General features: G+C 37.7%; 1 protein-coding gene across 4 annotated transcripts in view; it reads right to left on the minus strand.

Annotated features, from left to right (window-relative positions):
- Window positions 1-8,728, minus strand: part of LOC106066129 (uncharacterized) — a 30,206-nt gene extending 21,478 nt beyond the window's left edge. The window contains exons 1-3 of one of the 4 annotated variants that reach the window (XM_056024624.1): window positions 8,571-8,728; window positions 568-1,484; window positions 1-122 (exon numbers count right to left, since the gene is read on the minus strand). In XM_056024624.1, coding sequence (XP_055880599.1) covers window positions 1-122; window positions 568-1,484; window positions 8,571-8,672 — 1,141 coding nt within the window. In that variant the 5' untranslated portion in view covers window positions 8,673-8,728. Of the gene's footprint in view, window positions 123-567; window positions 1,485-5,525; window positions 5,548-8,315; window positions 8,400-8,570 lie in introns of those variants that run through there. The other 3 variants (XM_056024625.1, XM_056024628.1, XM_056024626.1) reach the window with 3 other exon arrangements.
- Between the last annotated feature and the right edge of the window lie 11,333 nt (window positions 8,729-20,061).

Here is a 20,061-nt window from a genome sequence, read left to right on the forward strand (position 1 = left end):
CTGGATACTTTCTTTTGAATGATTTGACTTTAAGATATTCACAAATTTGTTCCTGAAGTAGATGCCATTCCCCCCCATCTTGTGGCCACTGATACTCAAAGACATTTTCAGCACTGAAGACTCTAGAGCAAAGAAATACATTAGCATGTGTAACTATTTAGTAGAGGAAAGAAATTCTCTTAAAATTATCTGACAAACAAATTAGATGACATTTTAAAGGATATTATTTAATGTCAACATTTCTCTTCTAACCCTAAAGTCCTTTTGGAATGCTCAATGTTTGAACTACTATAGCAACTGATAGCAATATCTTTCAACTAGTTCCTTTAGATTAATTATTTTAAAAAAAGCTGATGAAAAAAATAAAAATAGAAGCACACAGAAATAAACAAATTTTTAATACCAATGCATAACAACATATTTGAGAAAACAAATCTTATGTCTTGTTAGGTAAATGTGATTGGAATTCATATTTGACCCTATCTACTAATGCATGTTTTAAATCACACTATTCAAGACATATTCGAGTGGTCTACTAGAAGAACAATTTTCATAAACTTTACTTACTTTCCAGCATCAAAGCCCTCCATAAGACTGAAACCCAAGCTTTCTTTACTTGATCGCCTGGGTTTTTTTATGACAGGAATTTCTATGTTGGAATCTGACGCCCCAGAATCCTTAGTTGCATCATCAACACTGATGGTGTGACTCAATCGAATGTCTTCTGTGTCTGTTATGGTAGACAGTTTTGTTTCGACATCTGAATGATCAGAGTCTTTTGTGTCATCCATTTGGAATAACTTTTTAGGAGGCAGGGAGGGATAGATAAAGGATGACTCTATTGGTGTTTGATCTAAACTCATTCGGGTTTCCTCGTCTATATTAAAAACCTTTTCCGGCAAATGCGGGTGTATTTTATCCTTATCAGACAGTTCTCTTTCAACATCACTCTCCATGTTGGCTAGATTTGCACTAGAGTCTTTTGAGCCTATTCCAAGAGAATGAAAACTGTTGGGCTTAAGAAAGTTGAAATCTGAGACTTCTTTTACATCCGATGAGGTTTGCGATATATCCATGTCTTCATTTAAATGCCTGGTAAGCTGATTGCTTGCATCATCATCAGCTAGCAGTGCTCTCTCTGAAGCGTCATCTATTTCAGAAGTAATTGTATCTTTCTTACCACTGTTGATGTTCAGAAGCTCAGCCTCTTCTATCATGACAGAAGACATTTCTACATCACTATCTTCATTTACGTACTTTAGAGCTGAAGAGTCCAGTTCTTTACCTTTATCCAGTGGGTCATCTTCTCCACTTGACTTTATATCACATGGGGTCACATGTACGTCAGAAGCTGTTTCAGAATGGCTCACCAAGTGAAAAACTGAATCAGTAGACTGTATCGTTGCACTGTTAACTGCCTCTTGCATCTCTACATTACTTTCTGGTTGATGAGATGGATAATCTGCAAGTAAACTTTCAGTATTCTGGAGACAAAAAAAAAAAATTAAAACATTCACTAGGCTCAAAATAATTTGTAAATTGTATATATATATATATATATATATATGGGCGTAGCCAGGGGGTGGTTTTTGGGGTTCAAACCCCCCCCCCCGGGGGGGGGGGGGGGGGTCGGAATTTAGTAACTGATTTTTTGCTTTGATTTTATTTATTTTAGGTGAGATTTTAATACTAAACCATCACTTGCCCCAGCATAACCAAAGGGGTTTTGAGTTTAAAACCCCCTACCAGGGAGGTTCGAGTTTAAAAACCCCAACCAGGGGGGTTTGAGTTTAAAAACCCTACCAGAGGGGTCGGAGTTAAAAAAACCCTACCAGATGATTTCGAGTTTAAAAACCCTACTAGGGGTTATGAGTTTTAAACCCCCTACCTGGGGTTTTTGCAGTTAACTTCCCCTCTTCTATAAAACAAAACAAAAAAAATGCAAACGAAAATCCCCTAATATCAAGAGCACAGTTAAGGAAGATTTTAATTTTAAAACCCCGTCTAAAATTTACGATAACCCCCTCTTTAATATAACAAAAGCTAATTAAACGCTCAAAATGTTATGAGCGTAGCTAAATGGGTTTTGACTCAGTTTTGAGTTTAAACCCCACTTTAGCGGGGTTTGAAGGTAAAAAATACCTCTTTAATAATAAAAACAAAGCAAATTATACACTAAAAATGTTATGAGTGTAGTCAAAGGGGTTTTGAGTTTAAACTCCCCTTCAGTGGAGTTTAAAGCTAAAAAGTACCTCTTCAATATAAATAAAAGAAAATTACTCACTCTACAATCTATGAGCGTAGTCAAAGGGGTTTTGAGTTTAAACCCCCCGCCAGGGGGGGTTTGAGGATAAAAAATACATCTTCAGTGTAAGAAAAAAAAGCAAATTACGCACTCAAAATGCTATGAGCGTCGCCGAAAGGGGTTTTGAGTTTAAACCCCCATTCAGAGGGGTTTGGTGCTAAAAAATGCATCTTCAATTACACACTAAAATTATTTGAGCGTAGCCAAGCCAATCGGGGGGTTTTGAGTTTAAACCCTTCTTCTACAGATGGCTTTTTTAAAAAGTTTAAAACCCCTCCAGATGGTTTTGAGTTTAACATCCCCCTACAGATCATTTTGAAGTGGAAAACCCCCAACAGAAGACTGTGACGATAAAACTTCTCTTTTCGATATAAAATCTAAAGCAAACTACAGTCACTTAATTCCAAGAGCGTATTCAAGAGAGGTTACACATTTTCACCAGTAGCAGGGCTCCATTAATAAACTGCAGTGAATAGTCATCTACCGAAATCGAAAAACACTAAATGTAGCTCAACAAAGATGGCTAAGACAGATTTTAGGAGTCAGTTATAGAGATCAGGTCTAAATCAAGGAAATCCTATGCCGAACTGGGAGTCGACCTTTAGTAAGATTGTGAGAGAACGACGCATGAGGTTTGCGAGTCATTTTCTCCGACAAAATGAATTATGCATAAGAAGAGTTGCAATGATATCCTAGAACAACTTGACGTCACTCATTCATGGAGGTCCTCATGGTAGGTGGGAAGAGGCTTCAGACATTACCAGTGACAGATTTTTATGGAAACAGCTTGACGTCAAATGCTACGAACGGCGTGGGAGGATCTATGTCAGTAAGAATAGCACATTAGGTTTTTGAAATAGAACTTTTTAATAGGAAAATGCACTGTAGATACCTCAGAATATGCATTTAGTTGGCTTTCAATACCAGAAATAGTGCTTTTTTTTTCGCGCGGGGGGGGGGGGGGGGGGGGGAGAAAAAATTCACCCCCCCCCAAAAAAAAATCCTGGCTACGCCCATGATATATATATATATATATATATATATATATATATATATATATATATATATATATATTAGGGGTGCACCGGATAGTCGCTCCGGCTCCTACAGAGCAGCAATGGCTGACACTTTTTTCAATTTGTCTTGACCTTTGAGTAGGTTAGTTAACATGTTAAAATGCTACATTCCTTGACTACGTCATGCTGACCTGACGTCTGTCTAGCTGTGCGGGTATATCTCCAGAGGTAGAGATGAACAACTCCCCACCCCTTTTATTTGTTTAGTCCATCACATTGAGGTTTTTTTTATAGGCAGGTGACAACACGTTAAATGCGATGGACGTAGGTTTCATGTCAGTGTATTGACACTCTCTTGAGGTCACACCATTCAAGGGAACTGAGTTTGTTTATTTAGTAGTTAATCTTTATTACGGAGGCTGGACTACCATAGCCACACCTCTAAGGTAACCAGGTATAATTCCAGATGAACAACTCCCTCCCCCTTTTATTTGTTTAGTCCATCCCATTGAGTTCATTGACAGGTGACCACAAGTCAGATACGATGGATGTAAGCACTCTCTAGAGTTCACACGAGGGAACTATGTTTGTTTACTTAGTAGTTAATCTTAATTGGGGGGGTGGACTGGACTTCAAGCCAAACATCTACACGGGTATCCGGACATTTGGAGAAAAATCTTAATCACGTGGTTGGGCTAGAGGCCACACCTTTTCAAGTGTGCCGAGTTACTTGAACATAAATCTCAATTAGTAAGCTGGACTAAAGATCACACACACCTAAACGAGTGACCTTTAGCTACACCGAACACAAACCGCGAGATTATATAGCCCAGTAAGCCACTAATTATTTAGTAGAAGACACGACTAGGGCTATCTTTCAATGGAGAGCTAAACACCCCCTACTCTTTATTTTATTTCTTTGGTCCTTGACACCCAATTTATTGATAGACATTGACCATTTTTTAAGCCAGAATGAAAAAACACAACGTGCTAACAAAGGATATTACACTGTCAATAAATATTACGGTTAAATAATTTTTCTAACGTGTTAACTTGAATATTATTTCTGCAGTTAAGTGTCTTGATTTGATAACAATATTGTTAATAATTTGTGACAGTCAATTAACTCCTTGTTATTACTATTTTTTTAACTTAAGATGCGTACTTAGCCACTGTGTATCAGGCTAGGACGACTTTTACACATAAATAACGGAAAACCTTACAGTAAATTTTAAAATTGCATAAAATAAATTGAATAATAGTACCGCAGTTAGATCTAACAAACAAAGAAAGTGTAAAGTGTAAAGTGGAGTGTAAAAAAACAAAAACAACCATTGACCTCTAACTAGTGGACGGGTATAATTTATCTACATGCTTGACTGACCATGCCAATGTGTTATCTTTTTTGACTGACACCCAACTCTATTGTGTGCGCATGTCCAAGGAAAAAACAATGCGTGATGGTTAACACAAAAAACTATACACACTACACTAGGACTACATGTGTAGGCTCACTAGGTATATCTGACCGGGGTGTTGTTCTGAAATTCATGAACACATACATCCGAACACATTAGTAACTAGTTAAATATATACTAACATTATTTACATTGACCTTCCTACACACATCCTTTAAAGTTGGTGGCATCGTACATACACACAGACACACTCATGCTATACAGATTTTTAGAAATACTGTTAAGCTTGAATAAATCAATCAGTAACAGAGTTTAAAACAATAACGTATATAAAAGGAAAATAAAACCAACCAATATAGGTCATATGTTATTTAACAGTTTCGTAAAATGTTCAGCAACACAAGCTATTAACAAGACACTTAGGTATCCGGCTCCGGCCGAATATCAAATTTTACTATCCGGTCATATCCGGCCCCGGTCGGATATCAAAAAGTACTATCCGGTGCACCCCTAATATATATTAGTTGTTTTTAGTGGTCACAAAAGGGGCAAAGTCACTAGTAGTTTTGTGTGGTCTGTCTGTCCATTTATATCTCAAAAACTACATAAGATGTCGAAAATCCAATCTATATAATATATATATAATTCTCTTCATGGCTCAAGAATTTGGACACCAAGTAATGGAAAGATGACTCTATTATTTCTGCAAGTCAGGCGGACTAGAGTTACCCCACGTAATTTTAGAGGCGAAAAAAAAGGGGGGTGGGGAGAACAAGTAGTACTCACCTGTCACTAAATAGCAGGGCCAGACTTAACCATTGTGACCAAGAAGTCATGGAAAGAGATGTCACAAACCAGTTTTAGAACCCCTGTAACATTGGGTGACTAGTAGTCATTTTGACTATTTCGTGCAGTCAGCACGAGATTTTGTTTGGTCAAGTAACTGACCACGGGGTGAACACCTCAGTTGATCTTGGACTCCTGTAGAGAGAGGAGTGTTATGGATGTCTTCTCCAGTGTAGTAATGTATAAGTATTTCAGTAATTATAATTGTGTACTCAGGATATATTTCATTGGAATAATGTAACGTGTATTCATGGCTGAATTCGCCAATATCTTTGTGAAATATTTTATGTAATAAAAACCATGTCTGCTACCAGTGAGTCTATTAATGATTCTAAGTGTTGTGGTCAGAGAGCTCAGTATGTTAGTGTTCTTACGCACCAGCACAGCAAATCTAGTGCGTGTGTGAAAGTATTTTAGTTAAGAAGACAAAGAACATTCTAGTAGTACCAGAAGAGGTATCTACATCACACAGAGGCAGACCAATTCAAGACCGTCCAGGCCTATACAAATATCCAGGCCGTGACAAAATCTCGTGCTGACTGCACGAAATAGTCAAAATGACAACTAGTCACCCAATGTTACAGGGGTTCTAAAACTGGTATGTGACAAGAGAACAAGTAATCTGCTCTGTATTCACCCATCACTAAATAGCAGGGCCAGACTTAACCATTGTGGGGCTCTATGCGAAACGGATTTGGCGGGGCCAAGTTTTTATAATAAGTGAAAATTAAGATATATATATTGTATTATTAGAAAATAAATTCGTCTTTGCATTTTATTCATTCTTTACTATGTACAGAATTACATTACGAGCCTGCGAAGTCATACAGTATATCATAAGAATTCTGTTTCCTACATAGATCACGCTCAATAGCAAGAATTACCAAATGTTTCAATCTATCTACGAGAATAGTTGAACTCAAGTAATTCTTCATTAGTTTGAGGTGCGAGAAGCTAGTTTCACTAGATTTCACAATTACGGGTATTCTATAATGACGTTTGTTTTTTTACCGTGCGCAGGATTGGCGTTTTCCATATTGAATGACACCCCAAAATGACAATTTTTGTCTATATATTTCAGGAGATTTGTATGAGTTTTCAAAAGATTTTTATAATTTCCGGATATTTCCAGGACTTTTTTAAAACAATTTTAGGAGATTTCCAGGAGCTTCTGGTAAATAAGGAGGCAGCAGGAAATCTGTTATAAGTTATAAAATGGTTTAATTTAATAATTTATACACCTAGAATTAGCGCAGGCCCAATGCGGTCGCACAGATTGTAGTGGCCTAAGGCTGGCCCTGCAAAATAATGGTGTGTATGCTATGCCGCCGGTCGACTAATATCATGATATTTTAGATCTTGCAAAGTTCTGGTGCAACGACAACTTTTTTGCTTTAATATTCAAAGGGTTTTACATTCTTTTGTAAAATAATGTTATAAAAATATGTGTATTACTAATGTAAGTGTTGTCTGTTTTACAAGCCACAAGCTAACAATTTAAAGAAAGTGTATTTTTGTTTTAATATATTTAATAAAAATGAATTTGTATGTAGGTGAAATATTTTATTACTACAAGATTTAACAAGCAGTGTGTGTTTTGTAGGAGGACCAACTGACCTAGTTTGAGATGTCTAGATCTAACCCTCTAGACCTAGAGCCTAGAGTTAGTCTATTACTATTAGTAGATAGAAACAGACTGACTAGAATGACTACTAGATCTACTACTACTAGATTATAGATAAGAATCATTAGATCTGTACTAGATCTATCTAAATCTAGACTACAAGAGTTAGAATAGATCTATTTCTATAGACCAAAGACTATTATTATAGTCAGTAGACTGACTAGATAATTATATATATATATATTATATATATATATCAGACTCTATAGTCTATAGTCCTAGGCTATATCTATATGGATAGGTCTGGACTACTCTAGACCTAGTAACTAGAAAAATAATAAATATTTTATTATTTCAGATATATAATTAAAATAATTAAATTAATTATTAATTATTTTAATACCACAAATAGTCTACATTCTAGATCTATGTTATATCAAAAAGTAGTCAGTGACTAGGTCTAGTGTAACAAAACTAAGAGTCTAAGTCTATTCAGACTATTCTCATAATTCTGTATGTATACTAAGAAGTGTGACTGTCACTGTATGATACTATCATATAGATCTAGATCTATATAATAGGTAATCTAACTATTTAGGTTTTTAGGTAATAGTTAAGTATACTACTATTATCATATGTAGATCTATATAATAGAGTCAAGAGCATAGAATAGATTATAATTATAGATCTACCTAGATTGAATCTAAGATTCCTAGAACTTACTAGACGTAACTGGATGTAACTAGATCTAAGAAGTGTGACTGTCACTGTATGATACTATCATATAGATCTAGATAATAGGTAATCTAACAATCTAACTATTTAGGTTTTTAGGTAATAGTTAAGTATACTACTATTATCATATGTAGATCTATATAATAGAGTCAAGAGCATAGAATAGATTATAATTATAGATCTACCTAGATTGAATCTAAGATTCCTAGAACTTACTAGACGTAACTGGATGTAACTAGATTAGATCTAGAAGTTAGTAGAAGATAATAATTATTTAGCTAATACTAATAACGCCGATTATAAGCCTAGCCTAATATAATGATTATTTTGTATTATAAACATTTATAATGACAAACTTAAAACTACTCTACTGTAATTGTTACTGTGTAAGTTAACTAGTCAGTTAGTAGACTAAACAGACTAAGACACTAGTCTTGACTAGTCTAGTCACTAGTGAGTCTAGTGACTTATCGACTTATGACTAGTGACTAAGTCAGTAATTCTGAGTAATGAGTAAGCTAAGTAAGTGACTGTAACTCTAGACTAGTCTAGACCTAGTCTAGATTAGCCAGATTATAAGATGCAAATAGCACTTTTATAGTTAAAAAAAAAAAGAAAGGACATACCCATTCGTTTACATCAGTTTTAGCTTCCTGATCCAGATTACCTTCATCGCCTTTTTCAGATCTTAGAAAACCATCGGCTTCATCAACATTAAACGACGCCATTTTCAAACATATTTTTCTAAACTTTTATTGCTGTACCGGTACAAAGAAATTAGGTTTTGTTCACAGACCTATATAATCTAGATACCTTGCTCTAGACGTGACCTCTCTAGATCAGAGGTCTTCAAACCTTTTTGGTCCATCGCCCACTTTTTGCATATTTTTTCTTTAAAAAAAAAATCCACCAGCGCTCTCATCTAGGAAAAATACTAGAAATGTCAGAAAGCAAATGCAAATAAATACCATTTATAAATTGATTCTCACGTTCAGGGGCGGACTGGCTATATGGGCATTTGGGCAAATGCCCGGTGGGCCGGTACCCAAATGGGCCGGTAGGGCCACCGAAATGCCTGATCGAAGTCATCATGGTATATATCAAGTTGTTAAAGGTTTTATACTATCCTTATTACGTTATTATTGTTATAAAATCCCCTCTGAGCGTCTTGTTTAAACAAAAAGTCTTTCACAGACACTACAGTGTAATACTCTTTGAATCAAACACATTTTCCGAAAATAAAATGTAGAATGTAGACAGTGCTACTAGTAGGCTTCATCTTTTTAGGGTCTACATAATTGCTGATTTAAAAAGACGCTATATTGCTTATTAAGATATAGAGTTCAGTGTATGCATGCATATCGATACATTATCAAACTTAACAATGATTTTTATGGACCGATCAGGGGCGGACTGGGTATCAAAATCGGCCCGGGCATTATCATATAAACCGGCCCACAAATGGCATGTCATATATTTTCGGGGGGGGGGGGGATTTTGACCCCCCTCCGCAATTTATATATCTATTAGTGTGTGTGTATATGTAATTCCAGCTAGATTACTCAAAGAACTAAGCAATGAGCTAGCCCCAGTGTTCAAAATACTCTTTCATGCTTCACTTAACCAGGGCAGAGTACCAAAGGACTGGAAAGAAGCTAATGTCACCCCCCTATTTAAAAAAGGAGAAAAATCTGACCCAGGAAACTACAGACCAGTATCACTTACCAGCATCACATGTAAAATCCTAGAACACATAATATGTAGCAACATCATAAACCACTTAGACAAACATAATGTCCTCACACCATACCAACATGGCTTTAGGAAATATAGATCATGTGAAACACAACTAATAGGACTAATTGATGATTTTTCAAAAGGTTTAGATAATAGTGAACAAATAGATGCTATCTTACTAGATTTTTCTAAGGCTTTTGACAAAGTTCACCACCATAGTTTGCTTAAAAAATTAAAATATTTCGGCATTAATGGTCCACTGCATCAGTGGATTAAAGACTTTCTGATAGGGAGAGAACAAACTGTAATAATAAATGGCTCTAAATCAACACTGATAACAGTAAACTCAGGTGTACCTCAAGGAACAGTCTTGGGTCCACTACTATTTTTAATTTACATAAATGATTTACCAAATTGCATTACTTCAGGAACAAAAGTCAGATTATTTGCAGACGATTGCATAATATATGGAACAATAAAAACAACACAAGACACAGATATTTTACAAAGAGAATTAGATGAATTACAGAAATGGGAATCAAATTGGAGCATGTCTTTCCACCCAGAAAAATGTCAGTTGTTAAGAGTAACAAAAAAACTAAAACAAATTAATTCCACTTATCTTATTCATGGCAAACCAGTAACACAGACTAAAAACGCAAAATACCTAGGTGTTATAATAAAGGAAAAACTGTCATGGAATCCACATATTGATGAAACTACAAAAAAATCAAACAAAGCATTAGGATTTATTAAAAGACATTTCTATAAATCAAATAAGAAAATAAAACTAAAATGTTATTTAACCTTGGTTAGGCCAATAATAGAATATGCATCCGCTGTTTGGGACCCCTCAACTCAAGAAAACATTAAGAAACTAGAACAGACACAAAATAGAGCAGTGCGATTCATAACAAACGAATATTCACATTTGACTAGAGTAACACCTTTAGTAAAATCACTAAATTTAGAAAGCCTTCAGGACAGAAGGCTCAAAAGTAAAGTAGCAATAATACATAAAACACTGAACCATAATCTTCAAATACAAAAACAAAATTTAATAAAATACTCTAAAAGACACAAAGATAAAGGCACATTCCTCGTCCCATATGCTAGGACAAATTTGTACAAATACTCCTTCTTCCCTAGTGCTATTAGAGCATGGAATGGGTTGCCTGAGCTAGCCAGGAAAACCAGTGACTTGGCAGAATTTAAGTCATTGGTTAATATGCATGACTAAATGCATGACGCGTAGGACGTAATCATCTTCTTTTTTGAAGTAACGTCTGTATTATATAAGATAAGAAGATAAGATAAGAATTAATCTTCATTACATTCTTATCTTTCGTTCTTTCAAACGTTGTTTCTAGCCTAGAATACTCTCTTCCTATAATTAGTGAAAGGTAGTACACAACGCCAAGCGACAGCTAGGGAGTCTGGGGGAGCACTGTAATCCAAGCATTATTTCCGTTATTTTAAGCTTTAAAAAATGCATATTTTGAGGTATCTACAGTGCACGAGTAGCGCTAAAAAAATCAAAAACTAAATCTTCTATTCACTGGAGTCTAGCGACTGGTAGAAAATGGTAAAATGCTTTAGTTTTGTATTGGAGAGGGAAACCACAAAACCACCTTTGGCTTCGCTGATGAAATTTGGTGACTGTAGTTTGCTTAAGTTGGCAGCATTGAGGAAGTAAGTAAAGTTTCCCTTTCAGACAATGAGATCTGAGGCCAGTGATGGTTTGAACTCCTCCCCTCTCGGTTACGCCCATGTGTTTTATCATAGGTGTAAGCCTAATTCTATTCAAAATATATAAAGTTTGATAACGCATCGAAAACTGGATTTGTGCTTTCGTTGGCCTACATAATGTATTCTATTAATACATGTATGTAGTCTAAAAACTATAGACACTACAATAGCAGCCTTAATCAGTTTCAAACTTTTTGTTATTTATTATAGATTACAGACGTTTCTTCCAAAATACAAAATAATTAGGTCCCTCGCATTTCACGTGTCAATCTAGTCAAGCATGTTGATCTGTGACTTAAAATATGCTAAATCATTGGTTTTCCTGACTGACTCAGGCAACCCATTCCGTTAAAGTGGTATCATGACAAATACAAAACTAGGGGTCTATCGAGCCGTCATCCTCCCTACATTGCTCTATGCCTCAGAAACATGGATAGTGTACAGTTAACATGCAAAGAAACTGAATCACTTCCACATGACATGTCTGTGAAAAATACTGAATGTCAAATGGCAAGACAAAATACCAGATACTGAAGTCCTTCAAAGAGCGGATCTGCAAAGCATCCACACAATCCTGATGCAGTCCCAGCTGCGATGGGCAGGACAAGTATACAGAATGGAAGACCACCGCATTCCTAAACGACTCTTGTATGGCCAACTAAGCGAAGGAAAGCGCTCGCAAGGTTGTCAAAGAAAGAGCTTCAGGGACACCCTCAAAATTTCTCTGAAGGCGTTCAGCATAGACTCAGCCACCTGGGAGACAGAGGCACATGACAGAGCATCATGACGTCGCGCTGTGAAAACCGGCGCACAGGTTGCTGAGGAAAAGAGAACAAAGCTGGCGGAAGAAAAACTCCAGAGAAGAAAAGCAAGGCCAATGACACTAGCTCCAGCTGGAATAGCCTGCTTAGTGTGCGGCCGAACATTCCAGGCTCACATAGGTCTCATCAGCCACACAAGGAGACATAAAACCAAACCCCAGTGCAAAGCCCTCAGCCCCCTGGATGACAAAGTGGTCATAATCGAACTACGATGGAGAGAGAGAGAGAGAGAGAGAGAGAGAGAGAGAGAGAGATCTATATATATATTCCTTTAAAAGATAAAAGAAAGCAGAACGGTTAGAGAGGTAATTCTAGATGTGCAAAGTTCTTGCTTCGTCCTAGTACATTCTCAAAAACGCGATTTGTATACGAATATATTATTTAAAAACTACGTACAGAATTACTTTACGAGCCTTGCTTGTAGCAAAGTCATACAGTATATCATAATAATTCTGTTTCCTGCATAGATCACGCTCAATAGCAAGAATTACCGAATGTTTCAATGTATCTTTGAAAATTGTTGACCTCAAGTAATTCTTCATTAGTTTGAGACGCGAGAAGCTTCTTTCACCAGATTACACAATTACGGCTGATGCATAAGATTGGCGTTTTCCATATTGAATGACACCCCAAAATGACGATTTTTGTGTATATATTTCCGTATATTTTAAGGACTTTTTCGTATATTTTGCGATTTCGGGAGATTTCCAGGAGCACGACAGGAGGGCGCTGGAAATCTGTTTTGTTATAAAATTGTTTAATAAAGATATATACACCTTGAATTAGAGCGGGTCCTATGAAAGTGCGGGTCCTATGAAAGTGCGGGCCCCACTGCGGTCGCATAGGTTGCAGTGGCCTAAGGCCGGCCCTGCAAAATAGCGGCGTATGCTACGCAGCCGGTCGACTAATATTATTTATAATATACATGATTCTAAATATCCTTTCATTAAATATCGGATGTGACAGCGCTATATAAATTATTGTAATTATTGTAATAATTTTCATTATTAATGACTTTATACTAAGCATAAGTCTGACATTAATCATAACTGTATGTTGCTGATTTAGATCTAGATTTATGTTTTAATTAAATATTTTTTTTTGTAAGCCTTAAGTGTAGTATTCTTAGAGCTATGTTATTACAGATAAACAACAAGAAACTTATTTTTTCTTTTCAAATAGCAGAAAGTAGAACTTTTTACCCTTGTTGAGTTATGAATAAGTTAGGTGGTTTGCAATTTCGAGGTTGTGTGTATGTGTTTAAGTTAACTTCTATTAAGTATTGTTAACGAGCTAATTGTCTCCCCTTTTGCAGCGTTATATCAATGTTTTCTCCCATCCCTCTTTTTCGTTAACTTTCAATGGAACCATTAAAAAACGGGTGAGGGAAGGAGCAAAACAAAAATAGGAGTGCCATCAAAGGCCCATGCCGACCAGCAAAATGATCAGGCCAAACACAGTCTCGAAGACATCAAAGTAGTGTTGGAAGCCATGCCGCTCGTGCATAGCAGAAAGTACGGTCTAACGTTTTTACAAATGATAATACGTACACTGTATAGTGTAATTCTTAAAATTATATTCTTGTTGAATTTCAAACAAAATTAATTGTAATAATAATTTTAAAAAAACAAAAAAACTTTGTGTCATGATGCTGTCACTTTTTTTAAAAAGTTGTCTGCATTGAATTTTTTTTTTCTTTGGTCGCGACCAGACCGGCCCATTTGGTACCGGCCCACCGGGCATTTGCCCGTTTGCCCATATAGCCAGTCCGCCCCTGGGACCGATACACCTAGACATGGATGCCCATCACATGATAGAGAATTTGTGGGCCGAATTTTGTAGAAATGCCCGGGCCGATTTTGACACCTAGTTCGCCACTGCTCACGTTCAAGGCCGGTCCTAACAATTGCGGGGCCCTATGCGAAACTGATTACGCGGGGCCTAGTCTGGGTGGGAATAAGGATAATAAGTGAAAATTAAGATTTTGTATTAGAAAAAAAAAATTCGACTTTACTAAGTACAAAATTGCGATCAAATTAACTTTACTTTACGAACCTTGCAACCTATGGCATATTTAGGCCTATATGTCAGTAACTATAAAAGTAAATAAAGTATTGTAGCTTCCGATTAAGGTGAAAATTCACCCGATTATTACATTTTATTACTTGAAAGCTGACAATGCCTTTTTTCTTTTATCGTGCGTAAGGATTGGCGTTTTCCGCTATAAATGACGCCCACAAATGACAATTTTGTATATTTTCCAGGAGATTTCTCCATCTATCTCCATGTAGTCAGTGTAGGACTATGTCCTCCCAGTAGTAACTATCTCCATGTAGTGCAGTATATGGCTATGTCCTCCCAGTAGTAACTATCTCCATGAAGTACAGTATAGGACTATGTCCTCCCAGTAGTAACTATCTCCATGTAGTCAGTGTAGGACTATGTCCTCCCAGTAGTAACTATCTCCATGTAGTGCAGTGTAGGGCTATGTCCTCCCAGTAGTAACTATCTCCATGTAGTGCAGTGTAGGGCTATGTCCTCCCAGTAGTAACTATCTCCATGTAGTCAGTGTAGGACTATGTCCTCCCAGTAGTAACTATCTCCATGTAGTGCAGTATAGGGCTATATCCTCCCAGTAGTAACTATCTCCATGTAGTGCAGTATAGGACTATGTCCTCCCAGTAGTAACTATCTCCATGTAGTCAGTGTAGGACTATGTCCTCCCAGTAGTAACTATCCCCATGTAGTGCAGTATAGGACTATGTCCTCCCAGTAGTAACTATCTCCATGTAGTGCAGTATAGGACTATGTCCTCCTTGTAGTAACTATCTCCATGTAGTGCAGTATAGGGCTATGTCCTCCCAGTAGCCAACTTCGATGTTCACTGCTTTGATGTGCTGTTTAATACATCCACATATCGGATCTGGGGTCTACCAGTTTTTCTTGAGCCCGTCGACAGTAAAATGTTCCTTTAGAGTTGAAGATAATTTACTTCCTAGTCCAACCCCAACCCCCGAAGGACAACGGGGGATGGGAGCGGGCAGGGTTTGAACCCGGGACCAGCGCTAAGTCCGAACGACAGTCCAGCGCTCAAGCCGCATTACCAGACAGTCATCCACCCAGTTGTTCATATAGGATGTACTTTCGGATTACGTGCCTTCTCCAACAGGCGGACTTGACCAAACCAGCACAGATGGCGTTGTCGGAGGATTGTAAAGATGCTGGGAAAACGCGTTCGAGCTAGTAGGTCCCTATCTTAGTGTTGCACACTCTTTCGTTCCATATGATTTTCAGGATTCTCCAGATCAGTGGCGTCAATAGGGTGGGTGTCACCGCTTGCGGTAGGTTCAGAGTGTCACCCCCCCCCCTCAGCTTTACCCTCAAATCATCTCTTTAAAAACGTCTTGGTTATTTCGTTGGTTACGCCATTGTACAGTGAGCTAATGACCTATTGTCGTTCAGAGTTGTTACTGAATGTTAAAAGGAGTATCAATTCTTTAGTTATTGATTACAATTAAAGATTTTTTATCAGAAAAATATTTAACCTCAACTGAACATGCTTTTCTTAGTAGACTTTAAAGAGCTCCTAACGGAAACAGTTAAACATTAAAGCGTTAGCTTTGTATCGACGACGAATTTATTAATCGAATTTATTAAGCTTAACATTAAAAAGCGTACACCTGCTTTTCAAAATGTCAAACTTGAAAACTTATAAATAACTTTAGAAAGTCAGTTTCAAATGGGATTTCGTTTTCATTGGACAGAATTGCTTGCTTTGAAATTCATGTCTCAAAAGTTCTTAATTAACGTTAGTTTTGAGAAGCTTCTTTCACGTGACGCCACGTTGACATGAATTGGTCAAGAAGCAGTCGAAGGCGTAACCAAAGGGCTGGTAAATGTTTGTTTGTTTGTTCAATGTTTTACATGTTTCGGATGTTCCTTCAGAGTTGAAGATAATTACTTCCTAGTCCAAACCTCCCGCAGGACGACGGGGGATGGGAGCGGGCAGGGTTTGAACCCGGGACCATCGATAAATCTGAACGACAGTCCAGCGCGCAAACCGCACGACCAGGCAGCCATCCATGTTCCCATCGTTCTTCCATTTGGAGTGTACAATTGAAGTACTTGCCAGTTTGAGCAATTTAATTTTATAACAAAAATTCATACACATTTTTTAAAAAGTTGTCTGGGTTTTTTGTGTGCAGAAGTGTAAACAGCACACTTTTTTTCCTTGGCACAGTCTGCAAAAGAGCTCACAGCTCAGCAGCAATAAAGCTGGCTAGAAGAAGAAGAAAAAGAAGAAGAAGTGTGCAGAAGTGCGTTTTTTTTTTACCATTTTGGTGTCACCCGCTATTGGATGTCACCCTGTGTGGCCCGTACCCCCCGCACCCGCCTAGTGACGCAACTGCTCTAGATTATCGTTTTTCTTGTGGGAACAAATTTGGACTGCATTCTATCTTTTTAAATGTATTTCCAAATACTTTGAAAAGTGTTTTCTCTTATACGTGAAGACGTTTGGGGGAAGAGAGGTCAACACTTCACTTTCTAGCCTGTCGTCTTGAGTTCGAATCTCGTTAGAAAGATTTTTACTTTTAGTGTGAGCATACAAATCGACCGATATGAAACCCTCAAATATCCATATCTCTCATCAACAATGGAATAGATTTAGATTGATTTTAAATTGAAGCTTTCTAGAAGGTTGTGTAGGTCAAGTGTGTGTCTGTGGTTGATTTTAAATTGAAGCTTTCTAGAAGGTAGTGTAGGTCAAGTGTGTGTCTGTGATTGATTTTAAATTGAAGCTTTCTAGAAGGTTGTGTAGGTCAAGTGTGTGTCTGTGGTTGATTTTAAATTGAAGCTTTCTAGAAGGTTGTGTAGGTCAAGTGTGTGTCTGTGATTGATTTTAAATTGAAGCTTTCTATAAGGTTTTGTAGGTCAAGTGTGTGTCTGTGGTTGATTTTAAATTGAAGCTTTCTAGAAGGTTGTGTAGGTCAAGTGTGTGTCTGTGATTGATTTTAAATTGAAGCTTTCTAGAAGGTTGTGTAGGTCAAGTGTGTGTCTGTGATTGATTTTAAATTGAAGCTTTCTAGAAGGTTGTGTAGGTCAAGTGTGTGTCTGTGATAGATTTTAAATTGAAGTTTTCTAGAAGGTTGTGTAGGTCAAGTGTGTGTCTATTTAACCTTACACTGAATGACTAGAAACTTTAAAATTATTTTTCACTTTATGTTTCTTTAACAGTTCTGATATATGAAAACAAATAAAGTACTTAACAACTGAGTGCATATACAATTAGCTCAGTGGAGAGCAGAACTGAGAACATACACAATTAGCTCAGTGGATGGCAGAACTGTGAACATATACAATTAGCTCAGTGGAGAGCAGAACTGAGCGCATACACAATTAGCTCAGTGGAGAGCAGAACTGTGAACATATACAATTAGCTCAGTGGAGAGCAGAACTGAGAACATACACAATTAGCTCAGTGGAGAGCAGAACTGAGCACATACACAATTAGCTCAGTGGATGGCAGAACTGTGAACATATACAATTAGCTCAGTGGAGAGCAGAACTGTGAACATACACAATTAGCTCAGTGGAGAGCAGAACTGAGAACATACACAATTAGCTCAGTGGAGAGCAGAACTGAGCGCATACACAATTAGCTCAGTGGATGGCAGAACTGTGAACATATACAATTAGCTCAGTGGAGAGCAGAACTGAGCGCATACACAATTAGCTCAGTGGAGAGCAGAACTGTGAACATATACAATTAGCTCAGTGGAGAGCAGAACTGAGAACATACACAATTAGCTCAGTGGAGAGCAGAACTGAGAACATACACAATTAGCTCAGTGGAGAGCAGAACTGAGCGCATACACAATTAGCTCAGTGGATGGCAGAACTGTGAACATACACAATTAGCTCAGTGGAGAGCAGAACTGAGCGCATACACAATTCGCTCAGTGGAGAGCAGAACTGTGAACATATACAATTAGCTCAGTGGAGAGCAGAACTGAGAACATACACAATTAGCTCAGTGGAGAGCAGAACTGTGAACATACACAATTAGCTCAGTGGATGGCAGAACTGTGAACATATACAATTAGCTCAGTGGAGAGCAGAACTGAGCGCATACACAATTAGCTCAGTGGATGGCAGAACTGTGAACATACACAATTAGCTTAGTGGAGAGCAGAACTGTGAACATATACAATTAGCTCAGTGGAGAGCAGAACTGTGAACATACACAATTAGCTAAGTGGAGAGCAGAACTGTGAACATACACAATTAGCTAAGTGGAGAGCAGAACTGTGAACATACACAATTAGCTTAGTGGAGAGCAGAACTGTGAACATATACAATTAGCTCAGTGGAGAGCAGAACTGTGAACATACACAATTAGCTAAGTGGAGAGCAGAACTGTGAACATACACAATTAGCTAAGTGGAGAGCAGAACTGTGAACATACACAATTAGCTCAGTGGAGAGCAGAACTGTGAACATACACAATTAGCTCAGTGGAGAGCAGAACTGTAAACATATACAATTAGCTCAGAGGAGAGCAGAACTGAGCGCATACACAATTAGCTCAGTGGAGAGCAGAACTGAGAACATACACAATTAGCTCAGTGGAGAGCAGAACTGTGAACATACACAATTAGCTCAGTGGATGGCAGAACTGTGAACATACACAATTAGCTCAGTGGATGGCAGAACTGTGAACATACACAATTAGCTCAGTGGATGGCAGAACTGTGAACATACACAATTAGCTCAGTGGATGGCAGAACTGTGAACATACACAATTAGCTTAGTGGATGGCAGAACTGTGAACATATACAATTAGCTCAGTGGAGAGCAGAACTGTGAACATACACAATTAGCTCAGTGGAGAGCAGAACTGAGCGCATACACAATTAGCTCAGTGGATGGCAGAACTGTAAACATATACAATTAGCTCAGTGGAGAGCAGAACTGTGAACATACACAATTAGCTCAGTGGAGAGCAGAAATGAGCGCATACACAATTAGCTCAGTGGATGGCAGAACTGTGAACATACACAATTAGCTCAGTGGATGGCAGAACTGTGAACATACACAATTAGCTCAGTGGAGAGCAGAACTGAGCGCATACACAATTAGCTCAGTGGATGGCAGAACTGTAAACATATACAATTAGCTCAGTGGAGAGCAGAACTGAGAACATACACAATTAGCTCAGTGGAGAGCAGAACTGAGAACATACACAATTAGCTCAGTGGAGAGCAGAACTGAGAACATATACAATTAGCTCAGTGGAGAGCAGAACTGAGAACATACACAATTAGCTCAGTGGAGAGCAGAACTGAGAACATACACAATTAGCTCAGTGGAGAGCAGAACTGAGCGCATACACAATTAGCTCAGTGGAGAGCAGAACTGAGAACATACACAATTAGCTCAGTGGAGAGCAGAACTGAGCGCATACACAATTAGCTCAGTGGAGGGCAGAACTGAGCGCATACACAATTAGCTCAGTGGAGGGCAGAACTGAGAATATACACAATTAGCTCAGTGGAGGGCAGAACTGAGCGCATACACAATTAGCTCAGTGGAGGGCAGAACTGAGTGCATACACAATTAGCTCAGTGGAGGGCAGAACTGAGAATATATAAAAAATTAGTTTAATGATTATCAGAGCCAGTGGACATTGAGCATTTGACTCAAATTTAATTGATTAGTAACTAAATTTTACAATGGCTTTCAAACTTACCAACATTCACCATGAAAGATCGACTGACGATTCTAACGAGGGGAAAGGTGAAGCTGCTGA

Source organism: Biomphalaria glabrata, chromosome 3 (genome assembly GCF_947242115.1).
Source record: "Biomphalaria glabrata chromosome 3, xgBioGlab47.1, whole genome shotgun sequence".
NCBI classification, from domain to species: Eukaryota; Metazoa; Mollusca; class Gastropoda; family Planorbidae; genus Biomphalaria; species Biomphalaria glabrata.